Source organism: Vipera berus (assembly GCF_964194415.1).
Source record: "Vipera berus genome assembly, chromosome: 3".
In the NCBI taxonomy this organism is placed as follows: Eukaryota; Metazoa; Chordata; class Lepidosauria; order Squamata; family Viperidae; genus Vipera; species Vipera berus.
In genome coordinates, this window is record NC_138204.1 from 24,324,788 (window position 1) to 24,351,164 (window position 26,377).

Here is a 26,377-nt window from a genome sequence, read left to right on the forward strand (position 1 = left end):
TCCACCCTTTCTACAGCATGACACTGATACAACTGATACATTCTACAGTTTTAGTACATAGAACAGTAGTGGCGAACCTATGGCGCGCTTGCCAGAGGTGGCACTCAGAGCCCTCTCTGTTGGCACATGCACCACCGCCGCCAGCAGCAGGTCCATCAGGCCACCACCATTCCCCGGAGCAGGAGGTCCACCCAGCACAAAGAAGGCGAAGTGGTCAACTAGCAAGCTTGAGCAGAAGTAGTAGAGCAGAGGTCACCAATCATTGTTGATTGATGAACTGGAAGAAAAGGGAGGGGGAAGCATTTTACATGCATGCATGTGCGCACAGGGCTGCGAGCACACACGCACTGCAAATGGGGTGGGGTTAGTGCCTGCGTGATACTAGCCCTGCCCCATTCTTGCATGGTGCAGCGTCTTGTATCTGCACCCTGCAGTGCTGTGGTGGCCGTTTTTACGCCTTGCAGCACGGTGGCCCATTTTTGCGCCCCCAGGTTTTTCATGCCAGGGGTGGCACTCAGAGACATCTCCCTGCCCCCCCCCTTCGGGCACCACAATGCTGATGCAGCCCTGGCACTTTGCGATAAATAAGTAAGTTTTGGATTGCGGTTTGGGCACTTGGTCTCTAAAAGGTTCACCATCACTGACATAGAACATCCTGTGAGTAGAAAAATTTTCTTCTTAGATTACATATTTTATTTATTTGGTATTATTATTTATTGCTTTTACTCAATAAAGGCCTACAGTCATCATACAATAAACTCTCTTCATTGTTTGCTTTCCTGATGAGCTGTATGTTCTCACCTTGAAGTGTGTGGAAGTATTAACTGGAATTTTGGTGGAAGGAAGAGATTGAGAGGGAGAGAGAAACTCCTTGATTCTTGCCCAAACCAACTTGTGTTTATACTGGAGCTTAGGAATGACATCAGAGGAGGGAAGAGTATAAACACTTGCAGGAATTTACTCTCAGGCTCTAAAGACTGCAGACATACTGCTGCCTCCAAACAACTTGAGGAGGGATGTGCTGAAGTGTTAGAATGAAACTCCAGTCTCTCTTGATATTCTTCCTCTGTCTCCTTTCCAAGGTAAGGAAACTGAAAAATGCTAACTTAGGCAATAAGGAATTTTTAAAATAATGTTCATTGTGCATGCTCAGCCTAAATATCATATATAAGCAAAACTTTGGAGAACATGTTGCCTTGAATGAACATGTTGCTTTGAAGTCCAGTTTTGAAAAATTAATAGGACAAAGCAATTCCTTTACAATGACTGTATCCATATTTTGCAATCAGATCTGTGAATTGTTAATTGTGCCTGTATAACATGGGCTCATGTTGGCTGAGAGTCTTGTGTAGAAATCAGTTAAATAGTTTTATCCTTCATAAACAGTTTTTAGTATTGCAACATAGGCAGAAAGCCAACCAGCTGGCACTCCTTTTCTGATTTCTCAATTGTTCAACTTTGGCTCTATAAAATATCTAAAGGTCATGTTCAACCAATGCTTCCTGCAGGAATGTGCAGGAGGAACAACATGGTACAATTAAAACACAATCTCTTTTTCACACACACACCCATATGAGCAAAACATATATGGAAAAACAAACATTTGGTAAATGTCCCAGTAGTTTTGGACTGCTCCTTGAATTTTGGACTTAGTAAAAGAGTTCAGATTACTGTGATTGTCTCTAAGCTTTGCTTTGCAACACACAGACTTCAGGTCTGTGACCATAAGATAACCTAACTACACAATGTTACCTACCTATACAAAAAGCTGCAATAGACCAGACAGAGAAATAAAATTAATTAATTGTTCCAACCTTTCAGCATCTAAGAACAGCAAGTATTGGACAAGAGTAAAACAATTGAAAATACTAGCATGTTGAATATTCTTACCAGCTGTTCATTGAAGGCCATTCTTTCTTAGTGATTGAAATCTTTTATTCATTTTCTGATAAAATGATGGCTCCTAATCTTACTTATGTTATCATAGACAAAATAACTTTCCTTTACTACAAGCTAAGCTTTGATATAAGAAATAATTCACCATTACTCAGTTATTCAAACTTCTTAGTTGAGTGAAACTGGGTTAGTTTTATTCTCAGTTGTAAGACTTTTTGTTAATTAGTTGGATAGATGCAGGAATCAGGAAATAAGGGATTTGGAAGTGGCTGAATTACAAGAGGAAGAGGAACATTGTTGCACAGATGCTCTTGAGCAGGTTATTAAGCTAGTAAAGACTAATTGTTGCCCTTTATCAAATATCAAGTATATGTTTCCTTGCAAGCTTCTTAAACAACATCCAGAAAGGAAGGAACATGTCAAGTGGCACTCAGAGATATTACTTTTTTGCAGAACAGATGTCTTCATTCTCTATTTCCCTTGGAACTTTAATGAATGCATTCCTTCTTCTTTGTACAGGGTGACAGGATTGGTTTTACTGCAAAGTAGCCCTAGCTGTTGTTGAATTATTAGTAGTCACAGGACTATGCTTTCCTCATACTGGATTACACTTCTGCCATTACTGTGATGTTGCTTTCATCTCCTTCCCAGCTGATGAAAGGGAAAGGTTTAAGTCATTCTTAGTTGTAAAGAATATGTTGTCCCCTTATTCTGATATTATTCAAGGGCAGCCTCAAGATATGCAAAGTCTTTTAGGCTTTGCAACTTATTTCCTTGAAGAGGAGAAGGTGTCAGTGGCCTTGAGCAAGCAGCAAGAGCAATGGGGATGGCCTTCCTCTTGCATAAATTTCTGCTCACTTAGACAAGTGGATTGCATTTCAAACTCAGCAGATTGTCAAACTGGTAGGAGCGTCAAATCTCCAGTAATGGAACCTAAATTAAAGCATCCATGTCAGATACTTATCCAGCCTTTGTTTGAACACATCCAGTGAAGGAAAGACCTGCTCCTCTGGGTCATAGTTCTAGTGTTGGACAGCTCTTTCTTACTGCTAGGGCTTTTTCTAACATTCAAAGTTATTTGCCTTCCTGTAATTTGTATCTATTATTCTACATGCTGAATCTCAAATATTAGGGAATAAATATTTCCTTTGTATGATATTCTTTAAAGAGATCATACGACTTTGATATTTGTATCCTATCTTTCCTGTAAAGGATTGAAGATAGCATAAGTTCAGAGAAAGATGAGCTGAGAAGTTGCATGATCAGGTGGAAATATGAAACGTAGGTGTATTTGACACTAGCTGATTCTAACACAGAGAACTACTCCTGTTTACAAAAATAAAACAATTTGTCAAAGTTGAATTGCTAAGATGATTGCTAACCTCTGTAGTTGCTCAACTTGCCATAGAAACAGGGGAGGGGGAGTCTGGGAAAGAAATTGGAGTTTCAGGAAGCCCTCCATGGACTGTGAGAACCAAGGTCTATTAAAGCAGGTGACTGGCAGAGAAGTGGACTGTTCCCATAACAAACAGAAAGAATGTGATTGGCCAACGTGAACGTATGGTGGGTGGGGGTTAGGAAAAGCTATTGGTAACTAACCAGAACTTTGCGCAGTAAACAGAGTTGATTTTATTTCTTCAGTGCCAGGATGTGTATTCAATAAATAATTATCTCTTGTGGCACCTCAAGGCTGTAGAGCAGACATGTCAAACTTGTGATGTCACGTGACATCACACAACATATCAGGACAGTTTTGCCATTGCCGGCAATGGGGTGGGTGCAGCTTCCGTGTGACACGTCCGGGCTGTGGGCCGGCAGTTTAACACCCCTGCTGTAGAGTTTCTTGAGTGTTGAATTCACCAGCTGGAAGGTTGACACAATTGTTCATCCTTTGTTCATCCACATGCAGATCATATATCTGATAATCCAAGTTGGATCCACCTATGACATCAGTGGTATACGAGGTTATGGCATGGCCCAGGATTTCATGATCTCACACAGCCATGGATATTTCCCAAATGATGTCTGACTGTATAATTCAGCAGAATATTTCCTTGATCTAATGTTTTATGTTGGGTGGGATAACAGTGATGTGATATGAAGAAAGTCTTCCTTTTCAGATAATCATGAATAGACTTCTACCAGATATTGGAAGTGTAAAATGACAGAGTGGATGCTAACATATATAACGTGGGCTAGTCCAACTATTGTCCCATTATGATGTATTATCCATATGTTAATATGGTCTGGGAAGGATGATACAATTTGAAGATGTGATTTCAAATTAAATATCAAAAAATTGGACTCTACTATTATATGAGCAACTATGTTTTTTTAAACACAGAGAATAGCAGTAAATATTACTCTTGCAAAGAAAGGCACTGCCCTTATGGAATTACACTCTTTCTGATTATGAATTCATGTTCTGTTGGAAGCCTGATCAAAATTTCTCAGTGTGATCAAGATTTAATTTTATGTTTAAAATCAAAGTGTGTCCTATATATATTATGTAGTTTGTCCCTACTTTTTTCTGTTTTTATTTCCTTTTTGTATCTTTTTTTCTTTCTGTCTGTTTATGAAAACAAATACATGAATGATTTTTTTTTACAAATTGGACAACTTAAAATGAAGGTGTTGTTTTGTTTTTACAAGGAATTCACATTCTTTCACAAAAGAAGGTTTTCTTATCTAGGGGCTGTGTTAGCTCAAGGGTGGGAATAGCATGGCCAAACATTAGTTGACTTGAAAGGGTGGAAGGAAAAAGCTTAAGATTTACTTTCTGGATCTGTCTTATGGAGAAGTAGGGATTGGTTATTTGTCTGTCTGTCATACATACATATGTATTTGTATACCACTGTAATAAAAAAATGATTCCCAGTGGTTCACATAGAAAAATACAATATAAATCCCACACAAAATTAAAATTACTACAATAGAAGAACAGAAAGAAAAAACAATGTGGCAACAACTCAAATCAGGGGAAGTTTCTCTAACAGGTTTCAGTTGTTAGAAGCATGTGGAAAACCAGCAAACAAGTCAGCCTGATCTCCACAGGGAGACTATTCAAAGGTAGTCCTCAACTTATGACCACAATTGGGAGTGGAATATTTGTCATAGGTCACTGCAATCGTAAGTCAATTTGGAAACAATTTTACAACAATTTAATGGCATTAAGTAGATCACTATGATCATTAAGCAACTCCAGCTTCCCCAAAGGCTGTTTTTTGTTGAATATCAGCAGAAAAGCTAGAAGTGGAAGTATAGGTTGTCAGTCACTTTTTTTCCGAGACTGTCATAACTTTGAACCATTATTAAATGAACAGTTGTAAGCTAAGGACTACCTGGACCAAAATGTCCATGCTGCAACGGAAAAGCAGCATCTTCTTACCACAGCCCTCCAAGCCTCCCAAATGTGAGCAGTTTCTCCTTGCTAGATCTAATAGGTTAGGCTGAAGCTGATTGGAGAATGGTTTCTTTTCTGCACAGGCAGATCTTCAGCATATATCTGACTCCATTCTTGAATTTCTAAGCTAGCAGTTCTCAGTGTATTATAATAATAAAAATAGCCAGTTCACTTGAAGTGCTAACTATGAATACTTTGCAGTATTGGCCTCTCTCCTGAATATTAATGCCAATTAACCCTGGAGAAGACCAAGTCAATAGTAAAACAATCAGGGATGCTGATTACCAAAATTATATCACTGATGCCCCTGATTTCTATAACCAAATGTATGACAGATACAAGCTCTCCACTGTATCTATACAATCTAACCTAAACAAATATATATGGTGCTCCCCCTTCCTGGGTGCGACCCGCCTTTCTAGCCGCTTATAATCTCGAGGAAGGGCCCATTTATTGGGACCCTGAGAGATGGCTGGGCACGGGTAGGGGCCTTCGACGTAAACCTAACAAGAGGCCCCTGATTACTTTTTTGTCTAAATTTTTTAGGGGGTTAGGGAGGGGGGAGGGTCCTTTTGGTTGTTTGGACAAGGGGGGCAGTCCAACAACCTCTGTTCAGGCCAGTGCCGAGGTAGATCGCAGGGGGGAGGAGCGGGGGTCGGTTGCCTCTGGGGCCCCAGGGCTGGTCGTGGGATTACCTATTCCCACGACATCAGGGAATGGCAGCAGGTGTAGGAGCAGAGGGCTGTATCGATCTCAGGGAAGGCCTCCCCGCTGCTTACAAGCGGTGAGGCACTCCGACCCTCTGGCTCCGCCCCAAGGTCCCAGGAGTGAGGATGTGCAGCCTCCCGAGCTCCGGCTGGTGTACCTGAATGCCAGGTCTGTCGCTAATAAGGCTCCTCTCGTCCGCGACTTGGTCGAGGGTGAGCAGGCGGACCTGGCTTGCATCACGGAGACTTGGTTGGGCCCAGAGGGCGGGATTCCTCTGACTGACCTTTGCCCACCAGGTTTCCAGGTGCTACACCGGCCTCGGGCTCAGGGTAGGGGTGGGGGTGTGGCTGTTGTTATGAGGGAAACCTTGTGTCCGCGGGAGGCCACCGTCCCCCAGATAGTCGGGTGTGAGTCTCTCTTTTTGAGATGCGGCCCTGGTGCGCAGTTGGGCTTGCTGCTGGTGTATCTTTCGCCTAGTCACGCAGCAGCAGCCCTGCCTGAGCTTCTCGATGTCCTCTCTGGGTTGGTGATTGAGTTTCCGAAACTTATAGTTTTGGGGGACTTCAATCTACCATCGCTGGGAGGATCATCTGAGTTGGCTCGGGAGTTCATGGCTTCCATGATGGCCATGGACCTGACACAAGTAATTTCGGGACCGACTCATGAGGGAGGCCACACCCTTGACCTAGTTTTCTTATCTGGACGGTGGTTAGATGATCTTGGTGGGGGCTCTCCAATTACTATGCCCCTGTCATGGACCGATCATCATCTCCTGCGGCTGGTCTTCCGTTTTGCCACCCCCCGCCGTGGGTGCATGGAACCAACTAAATGGTACCGCCCCAGATGCTTAATGGATCCCGAGAGGTTCCAGACGGCGCTGGGGTCCCCACCTGCCTCCTTTGCTCACAGCTCGGCAGATGCCTTAGTGGAGGCCTGGGAAAGGACAGCCACTGAGGCTCTTGACCGAGTTGTACCCTTGCGGCCCCTGACCCGGTGCAGATCCCATCGAGCTCCATGGTTCTCCACGGAGCTCCGGGAGATGAAGCGTCGGAGACGGGGCCTAGAGAGCAGTTGGAGATCCAGCCAATCCGAATCCGACCGATTGCGACTAAGAGCCTATACTAGGTCTTATCTCGCTGTGATAAGGGAGGCGAGGTCTAACCCCTTCGCCACCCTTATTGCGTCCGCAGATAATCGCCCGGCCGCCCTGTTTAGGGTGACTCGCTCCCTCCTGAATCAGGAGGTGAGGGAGGAACCCTTGCAGGGTCGTGCCGAGGAGTTTAACCAACATCTGTCGGACAAAATCGCTCGGATTCGGACCTGTTTGGACTCTGACTGGGCAGAGTCTGACGATCAGGACATGGGCGGTCTTGTCGATATTACCTGGGAGGAGTTTGATTCTGTGACTCCGGAGGAAGTGGACAGGATTATGGGGAGGCTGAGCTCCACCACATGTTTATTGGACCTGTGCCCTTCCTGGCTGGTTTATGCAGCCCGGGAGAGGACGCGCAGCTGGTTCCAGGCAGTTATATCGGCTTCTTTGAGTGAGGGTAGCTTCCCTGCCATCTTGAAAGAGGCAGTGGTGAGGCCTCTCCTCAAGAAGCCTGCCTTGGACCCAACTGTATTGAACAACTTTCGTCCGGTCTCCAACCTTCGCTTCCTTGCGAAGGTTGTTGAGAGTGTGGTGGCGCATCAGCTCCCTCTGGTCCTGGATGAAGCGGATTATCTAGACCCGTACCAATCGGGTTTCAGGCCTGGGTACAGCACGGAGACGGCATTGGTCGCGCTGGTGAATGATCTCTGGAGGGCTCGGGACAGGGGACATTCCTCTGTTCTAGTCCTATTAGACCTCTCAGCGGCTTTTGATACCATCGACCATGGTATCTTGCTGCGGCGTCTCAGGGGATTGGGAGTGGGAGGCACGGTTTTACAGTGGTTCTCCTCCTATCTCCAGGGACGCTCGCAGTCGGTGTTGACAGGAGGGCAGAGGTCGACCGCGAGGTCTCTCGTTTGTGGAGTTCCTCAGGGGTCGGTCCTCTCGCCTCTCCTGTTCAACATCTATATGAAACCGCTGGGTGAGATCATTCGTGGCTTTGGAGTTGGGTATCATCAGTATGCTGATGATACCCAGCTTTTTCTTTCGACCCCAAACCACCCCAGCGATGCCCTCAACGTGATGTCCCGTTGCCTGGAGGCGGTCCGGGTCTGGATGGGGAGGAACAGACTTCAACTCAACCCCGACAAGACTGAGTGGCTTTGCATACCTTAATCCCGGGTTTATTCAGATATTCCATCTCTTTCTATGGGGGGTGAATTATTACCCCCTGTAGATAGGGCTCGCAACTTGGGAGTCCTCCTAGATTCACGGCTTACCTTGGAAGACCACATAGTGGCTGTGACTAGGGGGGCTTTCGCCCAGGTTCGCCTGGTGCGCCAGTTGCGGCCCGATCTAAGCCGGGATGATTTATGCACGGTCACTCATGCGCTCGTAACCTCTCGTCTGGACTACTGCAACGCTCTCTACATGGGGCTGCCCTTGAAGACCACCCGGAGGCTCCAACTGGTACAGAATGCAGCCGCGAGAGTTGTGTTGGGAGTCTCCCGATACTCCCATGTTACACCTCTGCTCCGTGATCTGCATTGGTTGCCAGTTGTCTTCCGGGTGAGATTCAAGGTACTAGTAATGGTGTTTAAAGCCCTACATGGCAGGGGTCCGGAGTACCTCAGGGAACACCTGCTGCCGGCATCAATCTCCCTGCGCCCTGTGCGTTCCCACAGAGAGGGTCTCCTCAGGGTGCCACCGATCAGAGAATGTCGATTGGTGGCCCCCAGGGGGAGATCCTTCTCTGTGGGCGCTCCGGAACTATGGAATCAGTTACCGGTAGAGCTCCGGATGGCGCCCGATCTTCGCTCCTTTCGCCGCGATCTGAAGACGTTTTTGTTTGTACAAGCCGGCCTAGCCTGATGGGGGATTGGTGGGGTTTTTATTCTTGTATTTTTATTGTTGTATCTTTGGGGTTTTATAATTGTAGCATATTAATTGTTTTAAAATCGGGCACTTATTTAATCTCCTTTTAATATTTGTAACTTTGTATTTTATTCTTGCCCTGTGAACCGCCCTGAGTCCTTCGGGAGAAGGGCGGTATAGAAATATTATTAAATTAAATTAAATTAAATTAAATTAAATTTTTCAGAGCCCACTTTGACACCCTCCCATCAGTTCTACTGGCAGGAAGATTTAATGGGACTTCTTATTTATAGAGACTTTGCCCTTGTGGATCCAGAGCGATAGAAACCCTCACTCATGTTCTCATGTAGTGTCCTTTTTATGATGCCCCAAGACATGCTCTGTTCATCCCAACCATTTTCATATATGAGGGCCAGACTGATCAATTTTATGGTTATTATTTTTAAGGGATGTTAACCCCACACTCACATAACAGGTGGCCAAAAATCTTCACCAAGTTATACAATTGCACAAAACTTTTAATTAGATATGTTGTTTTATTGTCCTATTTGTTTTTCCCCCTTTCCCAATAAGAAATTATTATGAAAAATTATCTCTCTATTTTATTGTAAAGGCTAGACACAGATCATAATAAAGACATTTGATTTGATTTACTGATAGATAATTATGCTTGGCTATTATCCATTGTCTCATAAAGAGTTGGAAGCAACTAAACGATAACAATCCAAGTAGTTCAAATTTCTGAATCTAGGGTTGAGTTTCTGCATGAGTAGAAATATATAGCTGTGCTGGTCCTGGCCTGAAATGTGACAGCAAGATTTTTTTACCCCCATTCCAGGCCTGGGCTCTGGGAACCTGATTTCCTTTAAACCTGTTGACTGTGGATCAAATTGCTACTGCCTTGGTTCAGTATCAGAAATGTGGCCTAGATGATTAACATAAATAATGAACCAACTGGTTCAGCAGGTGTGACAAAATTTGTCCCATCCAATGGCTATAGCACCACTCCAAGCCTTAGACTACCACCATCAGCAGTAGCTACTATAACAGAGCTCTGATGTTAAGTACCTGCCTCCTTGCCTGGCAAGGATAATTGGAACCATGGCAGGTTTCCCTCTTGGTGAAAAATAGATAGATGATAGATTGATATTTCCTTAAGACTGAGTGATTTCTTGCAGGATTTATAATCAGCCTAGTGACAGACGGAGCCATGTTTGAATACTGAAATAATAATAGCCTATGCAGTTGCCCAATGCCAGGGGGTAGTAGAATAGAGGACAAAGAATTGGAAAAGATCACACAATATCAAGAACTGAAAATCAAAACTGAAACATGGCATTAACTAGCTGTGGTGGTCCCAATGGTTATTGGCACACTGGGTGTCATACCAAAAAATCTTGGATAGCATTTAGAAAAACCAAAGATTTACAAAATTTCCATCTGTCAATTGCAGAAAGCCTCACTACTTGGATCTGCATATACACTATACCACGGGTCGGCAACCCGCGGCTCCGGAGCCGCATGCGGCTCTTTGAGCCGCCTCCTGCGGCTCCCAGTCGCCTGGTGCGCGCGCACCTCTCCGAACGGTTGGAGGTGCGCGCGCAGCTTTCCAAACCTTCAAGGCGGCGCTCTGCCCAGAGAAGCGGGAACTGCCCAGAGAAGCCACGATTTCCCCTCCAGAGGAAGAAGGCGCCGGATGCGGTTGGCCCCGCGGGGAAGGGGGAGCGGCGGCGGGGGCGACGGAAAAGCCGCAGAAATGGCAGGAGAGATGCTGACTTGCGGCGGCCTCTGAGGAGGCAGAGGGGGGGAGGGAGGGAAGGGTGACCGGGGGAGGGGGGGTGAGCCAGAAGGAAAAGGGAAACTCATCCCACAGAGCGGTTGCGAAAAGAGGGAGGAGATAAGCCAGCCCGGTACCTGGATCCGCTTCCTGTGTCTCCTCCGCTCCGCCATGATGTCCCCGTTTGGTCTCCTGGTGACGTGGGGCTGAGCCAGAAAAGGGACGGGGAGACCGAGGGAGGGATGGAGGGAGGGAAGGAGGAAGGAAGAGAGAGAGAGAGAGACGGAGCTAGCGCCAGCCAGCCAGCGGGCTCTCGAGGGGCAGCAACCTCGTGAGAGGCCGCGCGCAAGCCATTAGGTAACGCGCGCGAGCCCTTGGGGAGGCGGGGCGGGAGCGCGGTCCGGCCGCCGGGCTTCCTTTCCCACTTGTCCGCATCGCTCCAAGGAACTGCGTTGTTTGGGAATGGCGACGCTGGTCGTTTGCTGCAGTGCTCCCGCTTGGAAGGGAAGATTTGTGAGGGGAAGATGTTGATGACAAGCTTACATTTCTTTTAAAATGCTGTTTCCCGAGGCGCTCGGCTAAGGAGGAACTTTTTTTGTGAGCATGGCTGGGACGGAGGACTTGTCCTGCGCGTCCACAGGCAACGAGGGCAAAACCCCTTGCGACCTGGTTGTGAGAAATGGGGAAAATGAACACACACACACACACACACACACTCGGCCTCCCCGTCGCCTGGATTCTCACTTCCCCTTCAGGCGTGCTCTGAGACTCAGGCGCGCGGCGCTTTTCGTTTGCGGAGCCGGGGGAAAAAAGTTGCCTTTCCCCAAAGTGCCGTGACTCCCTTGAAGCGACTCGTAGCGGGCCCCGTTTTTTCCCCCCCTCCGTGCAACTTCTGGCTATCCCCCATTTGCCAGGTCTGCAACTAGAGGCGAGTGCCTCGCCTTCAGCCGAAGGGCAAAAGCCCGATCTCGTCCCGCTCCCCTGTTCCCTCAGAACGCTGCTTGATGGGCTCTCCACGCGGGTTGAATGGTCGTCTCAGTCCGTTCCCACCCCCCGCCCACCCCCGCCATCGATTCTGTAAGCACACGACACACACACCCCGGGGCAATTGAAGAAAATAGGATGATGAAGGACTGCAAACTAACACGTTACACGTCTCCATCGATTAACCATTATTTCCCTGAATGACAAGCCGGTGGTCAAGTAAGTGAGGGTGACGATTTATTTACACGTGAGACAGGGAGAGACGATTTCTTTATTCCGCCGGCGAGCTCAGCGCCCGGCAAGCTTTGGCGAGTCAAGAGCGCAGCTCTGGGAAGCGCGCTGGCCTTTTCTGCCTGGGTTTTATGAGGGACGAAGTGAGTTGGGCTGGAAAGCTGCGAAACGACCACGCTTCTCCGTTCCGCCTGGCCCTGGGAGGATAAGGACGAATTAGCAGCAGCGCCCGTTAGCAGCAGCGCCAGGAGCGTCCGCCGGGGCAAACGAGGGGAAGGGCGGCTCCCCCAGCCTCGCAGATCCTCGGGAGCGGCAAGGATCGGGTTTCTGCTCGGAGGGAGGGGGGAGCGCAGCTCGCACGGTCCGGCTTCGTCCTCTGGCCTGGCCCAAATGCCGCCTCTCTCGCCCCCTGCGCCGGGGCCAGGGGCCAGGCTGGGCACGCGAGGCGTTGTTCCCCTCCCGCAGGGCAGCCGCGGAGCAGACAAAGAAGGGAGGGACGTGCTCCCTCCTTCTGCCCCCCTCCGGAAAAGCGGGCGGGGGGCGGGCTTGCTGGCCGGGCTTCCTTGGGATGCTGGCGCCTGAACAAAGGGCGGGAGCCGCCCAACGTGGGCTGCAGCAACTCGCTTCTCTGCCCCCCCTTCAGGCAAGCGGGGCTTCGTCCCCCGCCTCTCCGGACCTGCCCGCGGTGCTCCGACCCTCCCACTTTTAAAAGCCGCTGTTCTTAGGAGAAAAGCCCCCGTCGCCCCCTCCCCCCTGCGCGCGCCGGCCTGGCCCCGTTTGACGAACGCGGCAGGTCTCCAAACGGGACGGCGCGCACCTCTACAAAGGGGAGACCCGTTGCCGCGCAGGTGCCTCCCATTTTGCGCATGCGCAAAATGTTTTTTGCGCATGCACGTGAGTGGACGCACGCGCGCGCACTTTTTGCGGCTCCCACTTTTTTGTTTGTGCGACGGAACCGGTTCTGAGTGGCTCCTTTCCTTTTTTCGGTTGCCGACCCCTGCACTATACCAATACATCATAACATCCTAGTTCACAGGTGTCAAATTTGATCATGTCATGTGATGTATTGTGACATATCATGATGTTTTTGCCTTTGCAGAGCTGGGGTGGGTGTGGCCTGAACATGAGGCATCCTGCCCACGGGCCGCCAGTTTGACACCCATGTCCTAGATTTTTGAGAAGAACTTGAAGCATATGAAGGCCACTACCAGCTAATGAATTGACAGCTATGATTTCACATTTGTTGTGTATATAATATGAATAATAGCCTTTGCTGCACTAGGAGTTTGGTTGCTGTTAGGATTAGCTCTAAAGAAACAGTTTTTGCAAATGTATTGGACTTCCTCAGATGTTCAGTTTTTTTAACATGTGAGGACAAGGGTCCATCAATCTGGATCTCCCTCTGTTGATGGGAAACTGAATGTGATTAGTGTTTTGATCAATCAGAATCTTAGATCACTGGCTAGAGTAACCTCAGCCTGTTGCTCTTCAGATAGATTAGACCAAGTTTCTTGAGTCAATTTCACATTTTGAAACCCAGCACATCTGGAAAACAAAAGTTTAGAGACTTCCCTTTTGCTATAACATTCAAATCTGTTTTTCTTCATTAATTGAAAATTTAACCTGAGAATGGCTATTTGAAGAACTGTCTGGAGATTACTGGGCATCCGAGCAGTGGTGGGATTTAGATATGTGAACAACCGGTTCTCTGTGTGGATGCTGCTTCTGGAAGTCCATTCTGGGTCTGGGCAACCAAACATTAGGTACTGATTCTGCCAAACTGGTGTGAACTAGCTGAATACCACCACTGTATCCGGGCCCTGAGCAATCAACTACCCTCACTCTTTCTCAGGACTGTTATGATCCACCATCTTCCATTTATAACTCTCACCATTTTTTATTATTAAACTTCTATGATGCCCATGTTGCTGAGGCGATTCATTATTTATTCTTCCATATTCTCATAACACTTAGAAATTATGGAAAGTTGGAATATTTACACATCTTTAAAAAAATTAGTATTACATATAGTCCTTGACTTAAGGACCATTCAAAGTTACAATGGACCTCCCCAACACTACCCACAATCCATTTTCAGAATTATGACAGCTGCACATACCTTACAGTCACATGATTGGATTTTAGGTACTTGGCAGTTGACTAACCTTTATAGCCATATGCAGCATCTCATGGTCATATGACTGCGATTTGTGATTTATTTATTTTTTTGCCAGTTCCAGGTGTTTACTTCTGTTTTCTGGGGGGGGGAACTTTTGGGGGAAAATTCACTTAACAACCACCATGTATGTTTAATGACCATCGTAAAAATGGTTGTAACTTTGAATCCATTCACATGATGTCTCAAGTTATGACTGCAATGACTTATAATTGTAATTCCAGGCTCAATTCTGGTCTAAGTCGAGGACTACCTGTATCAAGAACCATCTCTATGTAAGAACTGAACTCATTTGATAGGGGGAAGATGTCCTAATGGAAGATTCCTTAAATGTCAGTTTTAACAGATATAAATTGAACTGGGCATTTTGTTATAATGTTATTCTCTCTCTTCCCAGGCAAACTTCCAGCACTGTCAAACTCCATGCTACTGTCCATGGCTCCCTCCCCGTTGTCCACCTGGGTCTCGCTTGGTTCTGGATGGATGCGGCTGTTGCAGCATATGTGCTCGGAGGCTAGGGGAGCCATGCAACCACCTTCTTGTTTGTGATCAGAACCAGGAACTTATCTGTGACTACAGCAATGCTCCCACACGAAGGGCAGGAATCTGCAACTGTGAGCAATCTTTGTTATTCTTAATAGAAATTTTCAAGTATGAGGAGAACATCAGCTTCCTAAAAATAGATGGAGTTATCTGAATTTAATGCATGCCAGAATAACACAGTATGATTAGGTAATTCATTTGACTAAGACCTCAAAAGCTCAGTTCCTAAATCTACAAACTTTCTATATAGGTTCAGGGTCAAATTAGACATGGATATTATTCATGAATGATCACTGCTTCAAAAATGTCAGTAGCAACTAAAAGAAGGGAGAACTGAGAGAGATAATAAGATGAGGGAAAATAAGCCTTTTAACTTTTGCTTTTTACCTCAGTTAAACTATAAGCCTGGATTTGTCCTGAACAGGGAAAAAATTGGAAATTTACTAAGTTAGAAAGAAAAGAATAGGCTCATAGTCCTTGTGGAAACTTTCTTCAACATGCCAGCATTTATTGCTACTTTTCCTATTTTTGTTATCTTATTTATTTCATATTCTGGAGTTCTCACAAACATTGTTGTCTAAAACCTAAATAAAATATAGGAATGTGAGAAATATTAAACATTTGATAGCAATAGCACTTAGAATAATATACTGTTTCATAGTGCTCTATTGCCCTTTCTAAGAGATTTACAGAGTATTAGCCCCAATAATCTGAATCCTCTTTTTACCGACCTCGGAAGGATGGAAGGCTGATTCAACCCTGAGCCGGTCAGGATAGAACTCCTGGCAGTGGAAAGAGTCAGCCTGCAATACTGCATTTTAACCACTGCACCACCAGAGATTCACTGCTAGAGATTCAAGTGGCACATTAGAGCCATGTTTTTGATGTCAAACTTTCCCATCATTCGATAAAGATCTTGCTGAAAAAATAATATTACAGTTGCAATCACATACATCAAGGTCATGATTATAGTCCAGGAAGTAGGCAGGTAATGTTGGTTTGATTTTATGACACTAAACTTCTTTTCTGTTCGCCTCTGATACTCCCATGGTAGCTGAGAGGAATGCAAGCAATGCTTAGCAAATATGCTTCAATTTCCTCTCTCACTTGGAGAGTGCAAGTCAGCTGGCAGAAATGTAAACAAATATCAGTTCCCCACAAAGTAAAATCTAACCAGAAGAAAATCTCTTTCTTTCTTAGCAGATCTTTGAGAGAAAAACAGAACTATGGTCAACACTTGGACATTCATGCTATCTACATCTAAGAAATGCCTTGGTTCTGTTGTATTCCTATCCTATCCTATCCTATCCTATCCTATCCTATCCTATCCTATCCTATCCTATCCTATCCTATCCTACATTGAAGGCTTCTTAAAAACAAATAAGAGACAAATAGCCCAATATTTTCTGTCCTCACTAAAATGATGTATCAAGAGTCTTAAGCAGATATGATTCATATCTTGTCCTTCATTAAAAAATGAGAGAAAGTAGATGGTGACACTAGATTGCTTTTGTAGGCAAATTATTTGATCTAGCAGACATGTGGTCCTTACTAGACAAAGATAAATATTATTATTGCCCTTCCCTGTAACAATGACATAGGTTTTATAATAACAACAAAACCCAAGGTAATTGCTGATCAAATGGTTTGTCAGTCTCTAGGCCTGACTCAGTATACAGTGCCTGTGATATCTTTCATTTTCAACTATGGCTTCCCATCCTAGGCATCTCCTCTCTTCAGTCACATCCCTTCTTCCTGGGTCCCATTGTGATTTCTTCTTCTGCAATGATAGGACTGCCAGTGTCATCCCAGTGATCTTGTCTTCGACCTATAGGTATATGCTGCAGAGTTGGAAGGGCCATTGAGGCCACTGAGTTCCATCACATACATAATGCAAGAATACATATTACACTACTGGAAATAGATAGTTGTCTGTAAATTCAGTGAAGAAGAGTGTACCATTTTTCTGGGAGCTAGTTCTACTATAAAATGTATTCACCTTTGGAAAGCTTTTGCTAACATTCATTTAGAATCTTCCTTCTTGTAGCTTATTTTGTTTGTTTGATTGATTATTTGTCCCACATTTATTATTTGTACAAATAACTGAAGGTGGTGAATATCCAACACACCTTCCTCGTCCTATTTTCCTCACAACAACAATCCTGTGAGGTGAGCTGGGCTGAGAGAGACAGTGATTGGCCCAAAGTAACCCAGCTGGCTTAAGTGGGCCTAGAACTCAAAGTCTCCTGCTTTCTAGCCTGGTGCCTTAACACTAGACCAAACTGGATCTTTATTTATAATTATACCAATTATATGTTACACCCATGGATAATAAAGAACAGATAACTTTCTGTGTGATTCCTTGTGTACTTAAAAGTAGTATCAGATCCCATTTCAGTCTTCCTTACTTAAGGCTACAGGTACCACTTCAGAATGTGAAATAATCATAGTCCAGTGTTAATATTAGGTGTGAACTCTATCCCAGTTCTAAATATTTACATTTGATTTATCTCATTGGTTCCCAATGTTGGGTGCAGATGAAGAAAGTGACCAGGACAGTTGTGAAGTGAATGGAAAGATCTATCAAGATGGAGAAGTATTCCAGCCAAGTTGTAAGCTCCAATGTCGCTGCTCAGGAGGAGGATTTATATGTGTTCCTCTCTGCAGTGAGGATGTTCGTCTCCCCACCCCAGACTGTCCCTATCCAAGGCGTGTGGAAATTCCAGGAAAGTGTTGTCAAGAATGGATTTGTGACAGAGAACCCAGACAGATCTTGCAGGACAACTTGGCAGGTACAATCCACAGATCCCAACACCCCTTTTCAGTGTCTTTTTATTGGCTGACTCACAGTAAACCTTGGTGGTTGGAACCATGTGCTTGGAATTTCATTCAGATGAACAGAGAACCACTGAATATGCCAGTTTTTTCCATCAGGAGTTGCTGAAGATAGGACAGAGCCAATTTCTTTCCTCAGCTATCATCAACTAAATAAATTGTTTTTCATTTTAATTTGAGACTATAAGTTCTAGTCCTTCCTTCGGCATGAAAGCCAGCCCTAGTCATTTGAATGTCTTTTTTTGTACTCTCTCATTTTCAGTTGAACTAACTTGGAGCATCTCATAAGTATTTTCTGCATTTCAAGGTCAATAGAAAGAAAGATACTATGGTTGGTTTTGAACAGAACAATGTTCTGAGACATTAGGGGATAGAAAGTCTGAGGATGTGGATGAATTACATCCATCTACAGGTAGTTCTTGCTTACTAACAGTCTTGTTTAGTAACCAGTCAAAGTTAAGAGTGGCACTGATACAGTAGCTTTACAATTGATCCTTGAATTTGCAGCTGTCATAGTGTGTCCACATTGTGTGATTGCCACTGGCACACATTGGGTGCTTTGCAACTGGCACATATTTACAAGAGTTGCAACGTCCCATGGTCACCTGATCACTATTTGCATGGTTCACAGACAGCTTCTGACAGTGCGAAAACCAGTAGGAAATTGCAAGTCATAGTCACACCATGTCATGCTTAATGACTTACAGTGATTTGCTTAATGGCTGCAACAAAACTACTGCCATACGTCTGGTGTGGTTACATTACCTTTCACTTAACAGTTGCATTGCTTAGTGATGGAGTTCTGGTCCACATTGTGGTCAGTATGTGAGGATTACCTGTATTAGACCATAACTGTATAACCTGTAGAGAGGAAACTGCTGTATTAAGGCATTGCGGTTCTCAAAGGAATACCTGGCATGGTAATCAGTTCTTTGGCAGCCAGTAGAGACGTGCCAATGGTAGTGGTAATGAGTCCTGAAGGCACTACCGGTGCTTTGCAGTATGTGTTTTATTAAAAAAAATTAGTGGGCCACACAAGATTGCTTGGCAGGCTGCATGCGATCTGCGGACCATCTGTAACACAAGCCTACATTACATGGTACATCACAGCATCTTGACATCCTGAAAGTGAAGCAGGGTCAACTGTAGTTAGCACTTGGATAGGGAACCATCTGGGTAGTTAGACCCATAGACTCAACTGGGATGTTGAAAAAAAAACATTCTGAAAGAAGGCAATGTCAAATCATTTGTATAATGCTGTAAAAACTGCATGAATTTGTCATCAGGAGTAATGCTTGATTCAGAGAAGACTTTACTTTTTTTAGAGCTAAAAATGTCACATACATTCAAAATTCAACATTGCTTCTGGTATGCAAGAATGCTATGCCTTGTAAAAGGAAAATCTTTTAGGAGTGGGACAGGCAACCTGTGTCCCATGGGCTTCATATGACTCTCCATACCTTTTTAAGACCTTGTGAGGGCCCCATGGTTCTTAGGCAACTGGTATATATGTTATATTTAATGTCTAGTTCACTAAAAATGAACAGCTGGTCCTACACAATGGTTGTAGTTATAATGTTATTAATTGTAAGGTGAATTTTATTCATAAATTTAAGTTATATAGAATTCAATAGTATGCATATAGTTTGGTATACTGAATCATGAAACTAACGTACTGACTTAACTACTCCTCAGCTAGGTTGAAGTCACAGTTTTGATTCCCCATAAAACTGTACCAGTTAATAAATCTAGTCCTTGAAAACAGATGCCCTGAAGTTTGGCTTGTACTTGGGTTTTATAACTTGCTGTAGTTATAGCCACTGTATGTCTGTGGAAGTTGTTATGACCATTTGTGCCAATTTTCAACACATCCCTTTCCTTCTTTTGTTCCTGGTTTTGTTCTAGAAAGATTATCTGGGGTAGCTTTCCCCTATTTGTGTGAAGACTGGAGCACTGAGTGGTCTGCCTGCTCCACCACCTGTGGCATTGGGATATCCACACGGGTGTCTAACAAGAATCCCTATTGCAGGCTTGAAAGTCAGAAACGCTTCTGCATCCTTGGACCCTGCCCAACTCTCATGGGAATAGGCAACATGGTAAGGAATAGGCTTTCTTAAAATTTGAGACAACTCCAGGACTTTTAAAATTGTGTGAAGAAAACTATGTTGCAAACAAAGTCAATACAATGTTGCAAAGATTGCTAATCCTCTTCCTCCACCAATAATTAAGCTAATCAACCTGATCAAATAATAGTAGTTAGGGGAAATCTTTTCACAATACAGAGTTTCCCTAGGTACACAGAGGTGGCACCCAAAGTCAGCACTTGGGCAGGCATCAAAGAAAAGATCTATAAACTTATTAAACCATGGCAAAGAAAGGCTGTAAGATCAGACATGATTCATTTAACAACCACCTTGGTAAGCAACAGAAAATCTGGTCTCAGTTGTGGCCATAAATCAAATATTACCTGTAAACTAAAAGCCAGAAAAGCTTATGCTTTTTAATAAACTTCCTTCTGATTTTTTGCCGAAGCTCTGATTGGTACTATAATCCATCTCAGTCTCTTTTCTACATACACACACACTGTGGACCACTAAACTGTTTCATAAATGGTAGAGCATGTAAAGAATAGCATCTCCTTATGTCAGGTATAAATTATTCCAACAAAATCAATGCCTGCAATTTGACTGCCAAGAACTGTAAGCAAATGAATCCCAAAATAGCAAAGGCCCTTTCGTGACCCCAAATTTGGCAGCATGATTTATTGATGCAGCTTAAACTACCTGGCTGCATTTGAAGTGGGCTATTTTGTTTAAGGAAGTGGTTTTGTTATTACTTGACCCAAGGAATCTAGCTTTTGCCTAAAATGTGTATACTTCACAGGCTCCCTGTAGAGGAAAAATGTAGATTATAAAGCATTGAAACTAAATTTACTGTGCAAGTACTCAATGTGCCTGTTGTAGCACCCCTGTTGAGAATCAAAATATTCTTACTGCTCTTCAAACATGCTGTTCCCAACGAAACAAGGTAGGACATAGGAGATGAAGGAGCCCTAGTTTGCATTATGAAACTGACAGAACAGAGCATATCAGAACTGGATAGAAAGGGGGCTGGAGAAAAATAGGAGGAAACATACTGGCATCTTGAAGCCATGTTGTGGACTCTAACCTGGCCACATGATATTGACCCATCATGTCTCCCACTCTTGACTTGATTAGTACTGGAAAATAACAGTTTGTGTATGATATTAACTCTGGGGAGGAAGATCTATATATTTCATTAGGACAATAGGAAATTGGCTATCCATATGCCCCTAGAATGTTCACATGTTCATATAAAAGGTAAAGGTAAAGGTTCCCCTGCACATGCGTGCTAGTCGTTTCCAACTCTAGGGGCCGGTGCTCATCACCATTTCAAAGCCAAAGAGCCAGCACTTGTCCGAGGACGTCTCCGTGGTCATGTGGCCGGCATGACTAGACGCCAAAGGCGCACGGAACGCTCTTACCTTCCCACCATAGTGGTCCCTATTTTTCTACTTGCATTTTTACGTGCTTTCGAACTGCTCAGTTGGCAGAAACTGGGACGAGTAACAGGTGCTCACTCTGTTACGCGGCACTCGGGATTCGACCCACCAAACTGCCGACCTTCTGATCGACAAGCTCAGCATCCTAACCCACTGAGCCACCGCGTCCCTTCATGTTCATATACATTTGACTAACTAGCTGTAAACATGGAAACTCAGAATAGCATTCCCATATTTCACAGGACAACATATCACTATGGTAATATGTTTTTCTATTCCAAAGGAAAACATGTCACCACAGTAAGAACTGCGTGATGCTCTAAGTCACTATGTGGAAAGGCTTAAAATGATGGCAAACAGTTGACACAATTTCTAGTTGCTTGTTGAGTGATTTATTCAGGCAGTTTCTGAAGTTTCAAAGAACTTGAGCAGATGTCTCAGCACTACTACATCCTTAGTCATCCTTGCTGGGAATTCTGGATGTTCTAGTTCCAACACATCTGAATGGTATCATTTTGGAGAAAGCTGGTGAATTTGACTAAAATATCTATTTTTCAGATTATATCAGACAAAGGGTAAATATATCACCATCAATTATCTGGAGAAATGTGGAAAAGATGACTGTGAAATCAGAAATGGTGAAGAAGATGCATACAGTCTTTTAATGAGAAGCTATCAATATGACCAGGGTGCAAATCTGTCCAGTCTTTTTTATGTGTCAAATCTCCCTTCTTTCCTTTACAGGGAAGAAAAAATGTGGGGATCTTTTGCCTAGTTGAAACACAAAATGACCAAAGTGGAAGGAATGAAGCAGTCTTCCTGTCCCCATCCCTTCCCCTGCTTTTCTACTCACATTGGCAGCTTTCTCTAGCTCTTTTTCAGTTTAAGATAAATTGGAAGATCAGTTTTCTTCCATGGTAATGTCTAATTTGGCCGTCTGCCTCTTGTTTGGCCACACTTTCCCAGACAGGGTTGGAATTTACACTGAATGTTTTATCTCTCCAGAGTGGAAGAGGAAGCCGCTTATAAACCAGTCCACTCCATTCAAAAGTTGACATGCTGGCTTCAGTCCAGCAACTGGAACACCAGAAGCCCAAGTTGATCTTGTTTCTGTGGTGATGAGAGAACCTCTGAAGAATGGAGAGACAAAGCGACTGTTCTCAATAGAGAAGAGAGATGTAGCAAATGAGTTCCTATGTCTGACAACCATCTTCCTTCTTAGTACCACCCCAATGACACTAGACAACTTTATTGTTGGGTGGAAAAAATTCCAGACCATGTGTTTTAATGTTATTCAGTAGTGATGTCTTTATTGCCAGCTTGAGACTACAATTATACTGTAAATCCATCCAGTTAATGAACTGATGCTTGTAGTTACAGAAATTCAAAGAAACATGTCCTGTTATTCTTTCTTCATTATCCCTTCTCCAAATAATAGTTCTAGGAATCTAACAAGTGAGATCATCATCCATTGTTCAGTATAGTTATCGTTTATGTTCTTCTTAGAAATAAATAAATCATTACAATGCTCAGTTGCCTGAAGCCAGATTGACCAGTTTTAGGGATCACAGGAATATGTAATGTTTGGAGGCAAATATTAGTGACATACAAAGAAAAAAGTAGGCATTGTGTACTATTATTATTCTGTCTGTGTGTATAAAAGAGAATAATGTCTTCATAACAACATTGTTCATGGATGAAGTGTAACTTGACAAATTGAGACGAGTCTTTAATAACTTAGCAGACTTAAAGATCAAAGGTTTCTTTGAAGCTTCTCTCAGTGATATTGTGACTTTTGCCTTTGTTTGCATGGAATAAAAATATGAGAAATCTTTGTAAAAAAAACTTCTACAGATTGAAAACACATGGCAGTGTATATAGTGTTCTGAAGCATAGGTGAAATACTGTAAGTCTGATTGGCTGTATACTCATAACCCAGTGAAGATGGGAAAATCCATTTCTGGTTAGTCACATGAGGAATCTCAACTAACTGGGGACTAAGTCATAAAATCATATAATAGTGCAAGTTTGTACATAGACAATTATGTATAGTTGGAAATCAGATTATAAAGTTTTGCTTTGTTAAGAATAGGGTGAAAAGTTCTATCTCCTTCATTTCCTACTGGAATTTCTTTTCACTAGTATAGAAAGTATTTGTGTGCCAACATACATTTTGGCCTCTGTCAGGGGACTACAAGAGTTGAAATAGATTTTAAAACGGGGCTCTTCAAACGTCGCAACTTTAAGACTTATGGACTTTAACTTCCAGAATTATTCAGCCAGCCATGCTGAGGAAGGAATTCTGGGAGTTGAAGTCCACAAGTCTTGAAGACCCCTGTTTTAAAAGGCATTGAATAAGAATTTAGAATACAGTTTAAATTTGTATTATCTCTTTTTCTCTTGGACATGTGATTGTGACATTGTATAGCATATGTGGCACCCATATGTTTTCATGATTATTACACATTTCAAAATATTGCACCAAACCTGAACAGAACATATTTGCTAGTATGTCCAAGGAAAGACATATCATTGAAAGCTTCATCATCTCATTTCTATGGAAAAGTCCATTGTTTTGGGGTTGACTTTAGAGAACAAAGCAACAAATATCCTGTTATAGGCAGCAGATACCAAAATAAACAGAAAGTGGTCAAGCTGACGTTAAACAAATTTCTTTTTCTCCTGTATCTTTAATCTGACTTTCTCTTAATATCCAATGACAGTTCTTCCCCCAACTGGCAAATTTTCTTTTTTTATGAGATATTTTAAGATGTACTTTAAAGTAATTCCATTTTTATCTGTTATTGTTTTTGATTAAACTATTCCAAAAATACAAGAAGCCTCCACACAAAGATCTCCAAGCAGACAGCGTAGTGGCCAAATAAGCCCAAATATTTTATAGGCTCTGGCCAAAATAAAAGAAACGGTCTACCCTGCTTATCCAAAAAAATTAAAGCTGGGATTTTTTTTTAAAAAAATTGATCTTGTGCTTAATTCTACAAGAGGTTTTCCCACTGAATCATTTAGCTGGACTCAAGAATGAAGTCAACCTGCCCTCTAATGGCCTGTCTCTAGATTGGCAGGAAGCAAATTGTGGAACCTGAATAGCAGTGAAAAATTATCAGTAAACAAAATAAGTAGATCTGTGCTAAAATTAATAATACATTTGTTTTCAATGTTTGTATTAGAATAAAATTAATGCTAATAATATATTGGTGAAAAGATTGGATACAGTCCTACTGTATTATCTCCCTATGCTCCCTATACATAACCACTCTCAGCGTGTTTTTGGGGAAAAAATAGGAGAAGGTTATTGCTTTTATACCTGTCTACAGACTTCCAAGGGTTATTATAGGCATCAGTGGAAACAATACTATAGAATGTGTAGAGCAGCATTTCTCAACCTTGGCAACTTTAAGTGCCAGTTTGATTTAGTGGTTAAGGCACCAGGCTAGAAAGTGGGAGACCATGAGTTCAAATCCGACCTTAGTGATGAAAGCCAGATGGGTGACCTTGAGTCAGTCACTCTCTCTTAGCCCAATTCATCTCACAGGGTGGTGTTTGTGGGGAAAATAGGAGGAAGGAGGTGTGTTGGATACACTTTGTGTAAAAATAATAAAAGCAGGATATACATAGATAGATAAAATCAGGACTTCAACTCCTTGAATTCCCCAGCTAGCATGTGACTGAATTTAAATAGTAGAGGATACTGATCATTTAACAACATATCCTAAGGGATATTTTGAGAGATTTATTTTGTGGTTCATGGTTTGAAGGATGAGAAAATTGAAAGACAGCTTACGAAGGGAAAGAATCAGAGCCAAGAACAATGGAACTGGCATCAGTTATGGGAGTTACACAATCCTTGCATTTAAAGGATTTATATTATGCTAAAAAACCCCAGACTGATTTGATAAACAAAATGCAAAGCCCCGATGAAAGCTTTAGGCCATTTATTCTGATGCATGCTTGTGTATGTTTGTCTGGACAAACTGCTCATCTGATACCTTCAACTGTCATCCCTGGAGTATCTCTGGCAGTGGTCAACAAAACTCAAGATGTTGGCTGCAACATGCCAATACAGCCCCATCCTTTTTTAAAATGTGCAAAACTTTGATGGGATGATTGTGGCTGACATCTTGACATTTTTTATTCTAACTGCAGATGCTCCTGTTAGGGCCTTCTTATATGAAGCTGCTGACACAACTGCTAAAAATTGAGTGTGTGTGGGGGGGGTTCCGCTATTTAGAGGTTGGAAATATTTAAACTGCTAATTCTTAAAAATTGACTTAGCATAGTCTTAAAACAAAACAAAGTTTTCATTGTGGCAGCATGTTTAGTTCCCTTGCATTCACTTTGTGGTACACCCATGTGCTCTTGCACCCTTTTCCACATGTTAAGTGGAATTTCTGGACATTAAAAGTTTTATGGGGTGTACATTCAGTTTCAGTTTTTTGGCATAAAAGGTTCCAGTACCTTTGAGCATGTTTGAAGCTTGGTGGTTAAGACACCAGCTAGAAACCAGGAGACTGTGAGTTCTAGTCTCACCTTAGGCGTGAAAGCTGGCTGGGTGACCTTTTGCCAGTCACACACACACACACACACACACACACACACACACAGAGCCCAACTCATCTCACAGGTTTGTTGTTATGGGGAAAGTAGGAAGAACAAGAATATGTTTGCCTCCTTGAGCTTTTATAAATTAATATGTGTGAGAAGTAAATGAAATGAAATCTAGGGATTTCTCCAATAGCAAATTAATGCCAATCCATGGTCATCTGCACATGAAGGTCTTTATGCATTCTCCCCTCAAAACACTGTGCATAAGGAACAAAAAAATCCCCCAATCATATTGCATCCACCCGGAGCTGCTGCAAGTTATAGAGAGAAAAGGAAAAAAGCAAGATCTCATTTCTGCTTCATAGAAAACAGAAATAATAAATTGCTCATGCATTTATATAGAAGGAGGCAACACAATTTGCATTTCAATGGACAGAGCTTGCTCTGTGACATGACTAAACACATTCATCTCAGACAATGATTTACAAGTCCATCTTTTCTAAAAATGAAAAGATGGACTAGTATGTTTCTATATAGTCTAGATGCTATAATAAGTTTAAGGAATGAATTAACTTTATATTGCTGTCATATGGATCTTTTCTCTAGTGTTTTTTTTTTGCTTTCCCCTCATTTTCAATTTACTTGAATCACTATTAAGCTTTTAGTTTTTTATTGTAGTAGTTTTATACTATATAAACACATTATTTTTGTTTGTTATAATTCATTAATAAAATTATAAAACTTTTTGAAAAGGTACACAGTTTATCATT

At 43.0% G+C, this 26,377-nt stretch overlaps 1 protein-coding gene across 1 annotated transcript; it reads left to right on the forward strand.

Moving 5' to 3' along the window:
- The first annotated feature begins 952 nt into the window (after positions 1-952).
- On the forward strand, positions 953-26,362 carry CCN5 (cellular communication network factor 5). Its single transcript, XM_081326048.1, has 5 exons — positions 953-1,082; positions 14,541-14,757; positions 17,224-17,478; positions 19,427-19,617; positions 22,050-26,362. Exons 1-5 carry the CDS (start codon positions 1,035-1,037, stop codon positions 22,071-22,073), a joined length of 735 nt encoding a protein of 244 aa, XP_081182174.1. The 5' UTR covers positions 953-1,034; the 3' UTR covers positions 22,074-26,362.
- Positions 26,363-26,377: the final 15 nt, after the last annotated feature.